Below are 13904 nucleotides of genomic sequence, written 5' to 3' on the forward strand. Positions count from 1 at the left end.
TTACAGAAGAAAATATTAGAGACTATCATAGTGAAAGAGGGAGTATCTCTCAGGCATTGCCCAATACCATTTACTGATATTGCACTCTTTCTGGAATCACTTAAACCTATAAAAACTTTCCTACCTAAAAGTATTCCTTGGTTGTATTTGAAAACAGACTAGGCACCTGTAATTGGGATTACGGTATTTTAAATAAAGGTGTGAATGTGTTTTGGGCAGGGATGCTCATTTATCCTTGTGGTAATATTATAATCTAAAATGTATATGAAGGATCATATTAACACATCAATACTTTATTAGTTCAGTTTAGAACCTGAACTGGTTAAAATCACAACTTGGCATAATTGTGTGATGTAAAATATGTCCATCCTGCCTCTCTGGACCTTGTTTTCTCGTCTAAAACAGGAATGATGTGGACAACCCCCAAGTTTCCTGCAGGCTGACTTGTGACTCATGGCCAGAGCCTTACTAAGGTCATAAAGATCAATCTACTCTCTCAACAGTACTGTTTCCATGGAATATGAAAGAAGGACAACCTGATCAAGCATTCACTGAAGCTATATTTCTAAAACAAACTAGTTTCAAAACTTTATTTCTAGGGCTGGGGTTGTGGCTAAGTGGTAGAGTGCTTGCCTTGCACTTGTGAAGCACTAGGTTCGATCCTCAGCACCACATAAATAAATAAATACATAAATACATAAATAAAGTTATCTGTCCATTTGCAACTAAAAATGTTTAAAAAAACAACTTGGGAGGCTGAGGCAGGAGGATCAAGAGTTCAAAGCCAGCCTCAGCAAAAAGCGAGGCACTAAGCAAATCAGTGAGACCCTGTCTCTAAATAAAATACAAAAACTAGGGCTGGGGATATGGCTTATTGGTCAAGGGCCCCTGAGTTAAATTCCCCAGTACCAAAAAAGGAAATGAAAAAGGACTATGGATGTAGCTCAGGGCAGAGTGCCTCTAGGTTCAATTCCCAGTAATACAGAAAAAACAAAATAAAAGACCGTCCAGAGAGGGTAGGACAAGAAAACACACCTCTCTTTTTGCTACTAGCAGGCCCTTGTCTGAATCTGAAGACTGAGTACCTTCCTAACTGTTCCATCCTGGGAAAAAAAGTAAGTTTTCCAGTTGGAGACAAGAAACAAAGGAAATGAAAGAAGTATCCTCTGTAAAAGTAACAAATACTTTACTGCCCTTTCTTTTGGCTACTAGAAATAGCAGACTTTGAGCACAAGTTTGCAGAAGGAGCCGGCCTGTTTCCTTTCCCAAGGTCTTAGACTTCAAACAAAGGGCAGAGGACATTTTCACTGCTGTTATCTTTCCCTACAGCAAACATTGTATTTTCATGCCCGTTGCACAATGAAAGGCAAGGTGACCGCCAGAGCACCTGGCTGAGGAAAAGCACGCCAGGGCCAGCAGGCCAGGGCCAGGAAGTGGATTCTGAAGTCGGCATTCACAATGAAGTCATTCAATCTGTGAATTACTACAAGTTGAGAGGCTCCCCAAATCTAAGTCATGAAAACCCAGACACCTGGCTCCATCCTCCTAGAAATATCCAATTGGCCAATACTTCAAATTTATTTCTCCTTTCTCCCCAACTCCTCTTATCTCTCTTATGTCCTCTGTTTTGCTATGGCATTTCTTGTTCTATCCAGAACCTAGAAGAAATGTTTATTATTTCACCTTGGGAGGCTGGGAGGGAGAAGTATTAAAAAGTACATATTTGGGAATGAGGTGACAAATGTGGGGGTGAGCATATTGGATGATGAATCAAACTTTTGCATCAGCTGAGGGACTGTAAGGACACAGATAAATTGTTCAAACAATATAAACAAACACACACACACACACACACACACACACACACACACACACACTCAAAAGCCAGTCTTTTCTATTCTCCTCAAATGACTGGTCATAGATTAAATGGAAGAATTCACATGAACAAAGGTAAAGCTTTGTTGGTAGCAATAGGAACAATATCCTTTATAATCACAGCATATACAAGTGGGAGGAGGCAGCTGTTTCATGGTAGTAAGAGAAGTGTTTCAAGGTAATAGTCATGGATCCGGAGTAGGAACAGTATGAAGGCTAAATAGAAATTATTATTTTTTGAGAGGACAATAAAAAGAAACTGCAGATTTTTTAAGAATAGCATCACACAGTAAATATTTTTTTTTCTGTAAAACAATAAGAGGGCAGATGATAAGATCAATATAAGAGGCTGGAGTGTGGCATGGAGGCTTGCTAGATAAACAGTACAATTGTGTGCATGTGTCATGAGAAAGCCTGAAACCATATAAGAGAGGCAATTATCAGGAACCAAACAAAGATGTTTGCTTCCCTAAATTTTTTTTTTTAAAAATCAGTGGCACACACCTGCCATCCCAGTTACTGGGGAGGCTGAGGCAGGAGGATCACAACTTAAAAGTCAACGTCAACAACTTAGTAAGGCCCTCAGAAACTTAGTAAGGCCCTGTCTCAAAAGAAAAAATAAAAAGGGCTGGGTATGTAACTTGGCAGTAAAGTGTCTCTGGATTCAATCCCCAGTACTAAAAATAATAGTAATAAAATAATTTCAAAAGGTAGCACTTTCCTAAATTTTTTTCTAATTATAAATGTTCCAAAAAGAAAAGTTCAGAAAATACAAAATAGTAGAGAGAAAAGGAAAAGCCACCTGTTCCTGCTGTTCATCTCTTGACTGATTTCTCTCCAGTCTTACAAAACATGCTTCCAAGAGCTTGCAGACTGGTTAGCCAGGAGGCATTGAGTAAACACGCAAAGACAGACTCAGTTCCAAGTCCTGACACAGAGAAGCGAGTTGCTATTACAGAGACAGGGGAATAACCAAACAAGAGATATGGAGGGAAGAAAGAAGGGAGGCATCCAGCCCAGGGAGGCAGTAGAGGTAAAAGAGACGGTCTCTTCTTAAGAGGGGCAACACAGGGAAAGCAGAACTTCAGTCTAGCAGCCCCTTATCTGACAACCAAATCTAAGGACAGAGGCTGCAGTGACAGTGGCTGCTTGATGAGTCAGTACAGTGGGGTGATGTGACACAAAGGCTCCCAGCAGGCCCTTAATAATAAGCCTAGTTTTCTCTATAGTAGGGACTATCACTGAACAGAGAGAGTTGGCAACCTTTTATGTTGTGATACTTATCCTTAAGCCAAGACAAAATACACACACATATGTACATATATGTACATATGAACATTGTGTGTGTGTTTCACAACTAGGACTCAAAAAAAACCTTAAATTTGACTAAAGAGAAAACAAAAATTAGGGGGAAACACATCAGTGCAAGTTGTGGTACAAATGGATTTAAAAAACAAAATGAATATATATTACTGAGGCCATTAATATTCATCATATGAAAATTACTTCTGTCTACATTCAGGAGTCAAAATATTAACAGAGCAACAGGTAAAAAAAATCTAGATAGTGATAGTCCATTCACATTTGGGTAAGGTTGGGTATGAGGTGATATGTGCATTTATTTTTGCACATCTCTTTTTCTTTTATAGTTAATTTGCCATCATTTTGGTAAGATTCCAAAGAATATATCCTATTCTACTTAAGTGGGTTTACTTTGTGTGCATTCCATTTGCCCAATTAACTATTAAATAAATACTCAAACTGCTCTAAACATCTAAATATTCACAGGACCAGCTGAACATGGTGGCATATGCCTGTAATTCCAGCAACTCAGTAGGCTGAGACAGGAGGATCACCAAGTTCAAGGTCAGCCTCAGGAACTTAATGAGGCCTTAAGCAACTTAGCAAAATCCCCCCCCCCCATTTGGGGGGGGGAGCCAGGAATATGGCTCAGTGTTAAGTGCTCCTAGGTCCAATCCCAAGTTCCAAAAATATAAAAAAAATTAAAAATCACAGGGTTCTGCCCAGAGAATTACCTATACTTTCATCCCATTCTACAGTGAAAGACTTGAAGTCTAACCCATTTAGCTCTTACAGTTGGTTCCATTTTGTAAATCTTAGCCATTGTCATTGGAATGAGAATGGACTGAGACTGCATATATGAAAACAGCTCCTTGCATCAAAACAATAACATCTGAATACTGTGAATAATGTGGTCCTGCAAATACCTTACTCCTTTAATTTTGGTGGCATAACAATTAGAAACAACTTTTGAAGAAAAGCCATCTGGTGATGAATATCAAAAGCCACAAAAATATTTTTATCTTTTAGCCTGGTAATCCAACTCTTGGAGAATGCATCCTAAGGGAAAAACTCCAAAGAAGAGAGCTAAATGCACAAAAATGTTCACCATACCTACCTACCTACCCTCCTTACTAAAACCAAAAACAATCTGAATTAGAGGGGCCCTCAGGTGGGAAGAAGGAGGTGTTTCTGGGATACCAATTATGGAGTAGAAAAGGCAGGACAGAGAAAAGGCAATGGGACAGGATAAGACAAAATGTGGACAAAAGTGGTAGTGTGTTGAACCAGTGACAGATGTTGGCAAAGAATACAAAGCTCAGATCGTAGTTATAAAACTACAACACCTGGCATAGCGGTGCATGCCTGTAATCCCAGTGGCTCAGGAGGCTGAGGCAGGATGAGCGTGAGTTCAAGGCCAGCCTCAGCAATTTAGTAAGAACCTGTCTCAAAACATTAAAAAAAGGCTGGGGATGGGGCTCAGTGGTTAAGTGCTCCTGGGTTTGACCCCTGGTATGTACCCCCACCAAAAAAGAAAGAAAGAAAAAGAAAAGAAAAAGACTATAGGGTAGAAGGCCTTGGGTGCCATGCCCAGCAATGACACCACCCCCACTTAGGAAAAAAAAAAAAAACTATAGGGAGCCACCATAAAGATCTTGAAACAGAAGGGAGCCTCAAAGCTACAAAGTGATTTTCTTGAAAAAATGCTAACTGTGTTAACTCTTTCCCAACAGCCATTGAAAAGGAGGCTATTATGACAGAATTGAAGGAAAAACTGAGAGACTAAAAGACTCACCTACAAAGGCTATTTTCTTATTTTGAAAGGCTTTTTATGGCCAGAGATTTCTTTCTATGCTCACTGAAACACTGAAGACTCCCTTTTCTCCCAGCAACTCTGTAACAGTGGTAACCCTGCTACAAATGGCAATTTCTTTTCCTTTCTCTGAACTGTATTCATGCCCCAAACCCAGAGTCCCAGAAGCCACTTCCTACCAAAGTTTCAAAAATCCCCAAACCTGTACCTACTGCCTTCAAAAAAGCCAATGTGAGAAATTGAAATTTGGTGACATTTTAAAAATTGACTTCTAAAATAACAAAGAATAAATATGTTACTTAAGAAGGTGAATAACTTACAAATTGGAAGCAGCTTCTGACGCTTGGTTCAATGTTACTGCCCCCAAAGGATGCAACTTCACCCAGCTGTCTTGGGATTTGGATAGAATCATGTAGAAGGAGGCCCAGCCTGCGCTGGTCACAAAATCCTGTTGAACTTGCCACTTGCTTGAAAAGGTCTATAAAAGAAGAAGAGAATTGCAACAATGAAACCTAATGTCCAACTCAACTTCAGTGCCAACTCTCAAGAGTAGTCAATATTCCCACAGAGAGGGCTTACTTCTAATTTATGCTAATCTAGACATATTTTTATAGATGAAGTTAATCATCACTATGTGTATGTGAAGGATGACAACTTTTAAATCAACTATAACCCTGCAAGGAATTTTAAGGCAAAACACAATCCTTTGGGTAATATTATATGTACATAAAAAGGACATAACAACTATAATAAAGTTTTTAGCATTAAGAACCATATGACCATGCACAGTGGCACATGCCTGTAATCCCAGGTATACAGGAGGATTGCAAATTCAAAGTCAGCCTGGGCAATTTAGTCTGTCTCAAAATAAAATAAGAAAAGGTTGGGGATATAGCTAAGTTATAGAGTGTTTGCCTAGCGTGCATAAGGCCCTGAATCAACCTCTAGTCCAAAGCATCATCATCTCCTTTAAGCATCAGAAATTCAAAAATGTAGAAAAATTGGGACTTCTTTATGGAGTTAAAAGATCATTGAGCTTCTATTCCATCATGTATGTAGTGGAACCCTGTGCCTATTTATAGTTAACTCATATCCTGCTCTACCGTCAATGATTTAATGTTATTTCCTTTTTATTAAAAATTGATGTTCCCTTGAAGGCAAGGAACATATCTTAGTCAACTGTGTGCCAAAAGCTTCTAGAACAGAACAGGAATATCAAATTGAAGCTGATGCTCAATACACGTGGCTAAAAATATGGATGAACATATCAAAGACTAATAATGTATGTTTTGTTTGCATAAACAAAATTATTTAAATCATACTTTATATTCACATAGAAGATGCCAATTTTAAAAAAACCTAAAAAGTTTTTTGTACCCATAAGCACACTCTATGGAATTAAATATTTTAACAAGACAACTAAAGTGGCAATAATAAAATGGAAACAACATGCACAGCTTTTTAGCATCTCTCTAAAACATATACATTTTTCTGCAAAATAAAAAATTATCTTACTTCGAAGATTAATATTTTTTCCACTTATCTCAAAATGTTCTCTTTTAGTAGTTATAGGAAACAGAAGATCAAATCTCCTTTGACAATTAAAATTTAGTATGAACAATGCACTGGTACCATGCCATGGGTAAAGTCAGAATATAAACTAACATAGCTAGGCATGGTGGCATATGCCCTCCCAGTTACTGGGGAGACTGAGAGACGAAGTTCATTTGAGCCGAGGAGTTCAAGGCTAGCTTGGGTAAAACATTAAGACCTCCAACTCAACAAAACCAAAAAACCTTGCAATAAGTAGCTACAATATTTAAAGGCAGCAAGCACAAGGAAACAATGTTTTATCCAAAACAATCTGTAAAGGGTTAAGAAAAGTTGTTTAGTTATTTTCATTTATTTATTTATTTATTTGGGGTCTTAGGATGAGAAAACCCAAGTAGAAACTACATAAAAGTGGAATTGGAAACAGTTTATGTATTTTGATGAGAAATGAGTACAAGGACACAGAGTGGCTATGGAAGGATTCAGTCTCTTGCCTGTTCTTAAGCTCAGCACATCTCATCCACATGTGCTAGGCCTTAGGGGAAAAGGCAGAAGACAAGATAGACTGTTTAATGTTCCTCTTGAAAAGATTTCTTACAAGTATTTAAAGGAGAAAAATAAGTACAATCCTTTACAATAGGAATGGGTGGTCACTTGGTCATTAAACCATCACTCCTCTAGCATTTGCTTTTAATTTAGATTTACACTTTTCAAAGCAAAAGAACCCAATGGCTAATCAAAATAAAATTCTGTAGGGTGGTATTTACTCTTTAAGAAACGGCAAGCTATCTGTCTCTGGAACAATAAAATTTAGTCATGTCACTGAATTGGATGTGTCAGTACAACTTGCAGTAAGATGATTATAAAATAAACAATGTTTCTTGAGCTTGAATGCCAGATAGTATTCTTTAAATAAGAATCCAAAGATGAGGCAAGTGCAGGGATTAAACTTTCACATTTATTTTTCTGACTTATACAAAGGGTTAGGAAATCAGACTTTATTCTCTACAAACACGTGTTTCATTCAGGCACAGTCAATGTAATGTAAAATAATACTCGGCCTGGAGAAGCTAATCCTCGTTCTCTATTTAAATACCTGCAATTTAATGTTTGACAGGGAATGGCACAAACCAAATTTTATGACACTCTAAAAGCAGTTCTACATCTTACATGAGGAACCTGCTGTCAAATAAGAACAGTATGTCATTTCCCATCTAGAACTAGGGTAATTAGCCAACATCAATAAAAGAATACAGAGTTAATATACATGACTTACATCTGTACTTGTCTTCCAAATGTGCTTTACACAGAGAAATGATGCCAGTTTTAAAAGACAGGACCCGGATCCTCCCTGTTCGTCCCCTATTATGAAGAATCAAACCAGAAAACAATTACTGATATTTTACTAGAGGGTAAAGAGTTCTAATTAAAAAAAAAAAAATGTCCTGGATTTGGAAACTCTACTGACCATTGGTCTATTAAGATTTTTAAAAACAAATCAAGGGCTGGGGTTGTGGCTCAGTGGTAGAGCACTTGCCTAGCATGTGTGAGGCCCTGGGTTTGATCCCCAGAACCACATAAAATAAATAAACAAAATAAAGGTATTGTGTCCATCTACAACTAAAAAAATATTTTTTTAATTAAGAAAAAAAAAATAAGAACTTTTCTTGAGTTCATCATCTATTTGCTCATGATCCAAAATTCAATGGAAATTTTCTTAACTAAATTATTTACCAAGTTTTTAATTCCTAAAGCTTTATTTGAATTATTAGAGTAGCTCTGCATGAAATAGGGGAAAATATATCAATCTACACCTCTGAAGAGCCTACTTTGGATTAAGTGGAAGAATTACAACTACGCATTAAACTATGTTGGTTACTAAAGCAAATTACCTACTTTGGTTACTAAAGACAAAAAATTACCAGCAAATAACTTCTCTGCTCTCTTCAACACTCTCAAATTTTCATCAAATTACTCCTTATTAAGAATATTAATCACTCCAGGCCACATGACACTAAATTATGAATGTTTATCCCCAAATAATAATATCTATAAATATGATACATTCTATTAGATAGCATTCAAATATGGGCTCTATAAGAGCTTTCATTTTATATAAAGAAGCTGAAATACAGATGGGCACAGTGGCACATGTCTATAATCCCACCCACTCAGGAGACTGAGAAATAGGATCAAAAATTCGAGATCAGCCTTAGCAAATTAGCAAGACCCTGTCTCAAAAAAAAAAAAAAATAGGCTTGGGGATGTAGCTCATTGGTAGAGTCTGGAATATATGCAAGGCCCTGGATTCCATCCCAGCACCATATTTTTTAAAAAAGGAAGAAAGAAAAGAAACTTGAAATAAAGCATTACATATCAAACTTATTAACAAGCTTATTTCATTTATGGGAAAAAAATGAAAAACTTTTCATTTTGTAGGAAATGTCATTCAATAATTGTGTGTGTGTGTGTGTGTGTGTGTATGTATGTGTGTGTGTGTGTGTGTGTGTGGTGCTAGGGTTTGGACCCTGGGCCTTGTGCATGTGAGTCAAGCACTCTACCAACTGAGCTATATCCCTAGCCCCTCGTTCAATAATTTTTCAGCTTCCTATTTGATTATGAAAAGCTACTGTGCCTCAGATATTGATATTTTTGGTGGCCAATATATTCTATTTTCAACAAGTACAACTTATTAAATCCCTTGGTAAAAAGATATACTGGACCCTAATCATTAACAAAATTCCTATCATTGGAAGTTTTTTTTTTTTTTTTTTAATCTTTTTCTATCTTAAGTACAGGCAAATCAAAGTTTAACAAATAAATAAAGTAACTCAGGTCTTCAAAGAGTTAAAATTATCCCCAAATAATTTTCATGAAGGTAGAATAAAAGTCATATATTTAAAATCCATTCACATGTCATCTGCCAAGAAAAGGGTGCCAAAATATATCTGCGGGAAGATCTGAGTACAAACCCTCCTAAAAATAAATGTAAATGTAATCCACAATTAAAAATCCAACATGTTCAAGGATTTAGTAGATAATTATGAACCAAATAGCTAGATGGCCCTGAAATTTAAAAAGTCACACCTTATCAAAATAACAAAGAAAAGAGTATAAATCTTAATGAAGGAAGTGGTAGAAGTCTCCAAAAAAAGCAAAAGGCAGAATGGTTGATGTGCATCTCCTTTCAATAAAACCTTCCCGGATTTTCAAGTAGGAATAATGTTCTGGTTGATGTGTAAAATGAGAAGACATGTTATAATTTTGAGGTTGAAGAAGAATTCAATGGAAATCAAGACCAATTTCTTCTGCTTCCTTCCTCAATTGTCTTCATTGAACCAAAGACAAAAATTAGAACTGGAGGTATCTCCTGCAGACAATCCAAAAGAAATAATTGCTCTCTGAGAAAGAGTGAAGAATGGGGGTCCCTAGCTGAGACTTTGTAAAAGCTTAATAAAATACAAAACAAAATCTCCCTCAGTTTGAGGGGGTGAGGGTGCAGCACTAAGGTGTTTATTTTTCATTGTGTTTGGATTCTCAATTCATAATCTGCAAAATTCTCCTACATGTTAGCTGAGAAAATTCTGATCTGGTGACAGGTATACCAGCATCTCCAGGAACATAATCATTACTGTCAGTGAGAGGGACTAACCCCAAAGTGGATGCAGGATTCCAGAAGACATTGGTGAGAAAGGGAAAGAACCAGTGGATACACAGTGACTCATTCTACTACTTCAAACATGAGTATCTCATGGTTTTATTTGCTTTCTAATCTGAGAGCTATCTACATTCTAGCTCTTACTTCCTAGCTTATCAAAATATTTTTTCCAGTCATATAAAGGCAGAAATAATTATCACAGAGACAACATTAGTTCCACAGCTTCTGGGGCCTTATTGTAATACTAATTACATCATCACCACTGTGTAAGCTAGTTCTCCTATGACACTGTCCCTCAAAACACTTGCCATACGTACGTATCATAAACATTCAGTAGCCAGTTGAGACACATATCCACACAGAGAGGGACATTGACCAAGTTGTTGTGCTCTTGCTCCAGGCGATCATAAATGGTGGTCAAACAATTAATGATCTGCAGGATATCCATGGGCTGGTCATTTTGCTTGAGGTTGTGCTGGTCCAAAGCATCACATGCAGCTGACAAGCTCAAGAGATCCACTGTAAAAACATAAAATCACAGATGATTCAAAACATAAAACACTCCTTTTAAAGTCCTTTCTTTTCCCTTGAGAATCCTAGCCAACATAGTAAATACCAGACCTGAACTCCACAATCTTCAAAGGTGTTCTAGTTTCATCATTCAGAATCTGAGGTTGTTCTCAACTCTCACTGGTCTTGGGTGAAGATGTGGGCAAAGAGACAGTTTCCTTCCCTGCACTATAGGGGGTTATTTGAGAGCCAAGGGGACCCAGCCTTTTCTATGTGCCAACAGAGCCATTTCCACCTGAATAAGCAAAACAATGTTATACTAGAGATTTTCAAAGAGATCCTGACAACACTTTCTTGTGATAGTATTAGAGGAGGTCAGTTAGATTAATCTGTATGGCTAAGGTTGTGTAAATTCTATTTCTTGCTATACATTTATAGTCATTAAGCATTTCTCTCCTTGAAATAGCAGTCATCTCAGCATCTCCTTGCTCCCTTAACATCAACTAAAAAAATAATCAACTCCACTAACACTTTCTATAAGCAAACGAAAGGAACTACACATTACATCCAGTTTTCAAGCCTAAGGCACATTTATTTCTCCTTTCACCTTCAAACTATATTTTACAATGTACTTTTCAAGTCCTCCAAGAACTTCCAAGGTAAGGTGGGGGATCCTTTGATCTGAGGTAATATTTAATCATATGCTAAAAGACAAAATTTTTGCAAAAGTGAAACTTCAACCTTGTTCAACATCAGCAAATCACAAGCTTTATTCCCAGGTGCATAAAAAAGATGCTTCTTTCTAAAGCCAATTTATTAACCAAAGTGGAAATGCAACACATTGCTATTTTACCCCCCTAAACACATAAGCACTGGTCAGAATTCTCAGTCCTTTGAGACAAAGAATCAATAATAATTAAGTACATCTCTCAGATATCTAAGGGGAAGGGGCACAGCAATTATAAAAGCAACTTCAGATAAACACAGGTCATTCTAGTCAGTAAACAGCTTTCCCAATAATGAAGAAATGCAAATTTAGGACTATATCGTGTATTTTACCAGTTACTTGTGGCCACTTCTAATTAAATACTAAGAAAAAAACCAAAAACAGTGGTTAATACTTATGTAGTAGTGCACATTTTTCTCTTTTGAGAAAGGAAAATAAAAAGTTCTAGAGTTTTCCTGGGATCATGACCTGGTGGCAGAAGCACGAGGTATTTTTCTTTGTTTTTCACCCCCATGAGTGAAACTTTGTGCTCTTAGTGGTGCTGTGGTCTGAACCCCAAAACTCTATGTCCTCATAGACCACCAGTTTCCCTAAAATCTATTGAATTAACACCCATCCTATGGAAGGAAAGGCCCTCTTCTTTTTTGTTTTCTTTTTTTTGGGCCATGCTGGGGGTGGAACCAAGGGCCTTGCACATGTGAGAAAAGTGCTCTGACACTGAGGTACACCCAGCCACTTTTGTTTTAAAATACAGTCATGTGCTGCTTAATGACAGGGATATATTATTTTGTACGTGTGCTAGGGATTGAACCCAGGAGCACTTAACCACTGAACCATATCCCCAGCCCTTTTTATTTTTCATTTACAGACAGGGTCTCACTAAGTTGCTTAGGGCCTTGCTAAATTGCTGAGGCTGGCTTTGAACTTGTGATCCTCCTGCTGCAGCCTCCAGAGCCACTGGGATAACAGGTATGCCGCACTGCGCCCAGCTGACAGTAATATATTCTGAACAAAAGCCCCATTAGGTGATTTCCTTGCTGTGTGAACATCATACAGTGTTCTTACACAAATTAAGATGACTACAACATCACTAGATGGTATAATCTTATTGGGCCACTGACACATATTCTGTCCATTATTGACATCATTATACAGTGCACGACTATACTCTGAAGATAAAAAAAAGTGACCTCTTTTCATTGAATCTAAGATTGTTTAAACTGGCAGATAAGAACAGAACTTGGGAGATTGATTTGAGAAGGAGTCAGGTAGAGGAAAAGAAGCAGGAGAATCTAAGGAGGGGAAAGTCAAATAGGGACTGCATGGGAGGGACAAAAGACTGAAACTTTTCATCCTGTCTTCTGTGTGCTTGACTTCCTCAGAGGGCACATTTTTAAGTGCAGGTCAGGAGAACATTCAGAATACAGCATACCAGTTCCATTATTGGAGGATAGGAATGGATTTCTTTCAAATACCAATATTGCTAACATGTTTCTTTATATACTAAAGGTAGCTATGGGTAGTTTGAAGGTTTTTTATTTATTTATTTTTGGTCACTCTGCTTTAATCATTTTAAATAGTTTGCTTTAGATCCAAGGATATAAGAACTAACAAGTGAGAACTTTCAGGCTCACTTTCTTTTTATGAATCTAATGTACCCATGTGATGGAAACAAACAGCAAAATTGTGTGAGTTTCATTTTATTGGGTCTACTCTTATCTCTGCACAGGTGAATGAGTAACACACAGAACAGAAAATTTGGAGTATAAATAGCTCCAGAGGGGAGCAAGGCAATTGCTATGAAATAACAGGAGCAGAAGATGACACACGAGAGAAATACTATGCAGTGTGCTCTGCTAAAACTGGATGTGGTTCAACATAAGAACAATCCGTCACAGAAGGCTGAAGACCACATTATCCAAAACAAACATATCAAACAGAATTTTGCTTTCATGGAACAACTTTTAAAAGACTTCTATTTAGGGTATACACAGCTCATGCTATGGACGACCTGAAAGGAGGTGGGAAAGTTGACAAAGAGAATTCAAATGCCACATGGACATACACTTCCTGCTTAAAATGAGCATCTCAAAGAATACATGCAGTTGTGGGGGGTTTGGGGAGGGAGCAGGGGTTCCTAGGGATTGATCCCAGGGGAGTGCTACCACTGAGCTGCATCCCAAGCCCTTTTTATTTTTTTCCTTTGAAAAAAAGGTCTTCCTAAATTGCTTAGGCTGGCCTCAAACTTTCAATCCTCCTGCCTTCACCTCATGAGTAAGCTGGTATTACAGCATGTGTCAGTGTACCAGGCTAATGTGGTGATTTTTTAATGAAATTTTGTATATAGTAATGATTAGCAGTTTCTATAAGCAACCAACAGACACAATGTGTGAAACTATCCTTTTTCCTCAAGCTATAAATCTCCATTTGAAATCTACACACACACACACACACACACACACACACAC

The 13904-nt window shown here is 37.5% G+C and overlaps 1 protein-coding gene across 10 annotated transcripts in view; it reads right to left on the reverse strand.

Moving 5' to 3' along the window:
* The window catches only part of Dmd (dystrophin), a 2062171-nt gene that overhangs the window by 79726 nt on the left and 1968541 nt on the right, over positions 1–13904 (reverse strand). For all 10 annotated transcript variants that reach the window (XM_071606751.1, XM_071606753.1, XM_071606749.1 and 7 more), the window contains 3 exons: positions 10517–10718; positions 7818–7903; positions 5311–5468 (listed from right to left, as the gene is read on the reverse strand). In XM_071606751.1, the coding sequence (XP_071462852.1) occupies positions 5311–5468; positions 7818–7903; positions 10517–10718 (446 nt within the window). The remainder of the gene's footprint in view (positions 1–5310; positions 5469–7817; positions 7904–10516; positions 10719–13904) is intronic.

Source organism: Marmota flaviventris, chromosome X (assembly GCF_047511675.1).
Source record: "Marmota flaviventris isolate mMarFla1 chromosome X, mMarFla1.hap1, whole genome shotgun sequence".
NCBI lineage: Eukaryota > Metazoa > Chordata > Mammalia > Rodentia > Sciuridae > Marmota > Marmota flaviventris.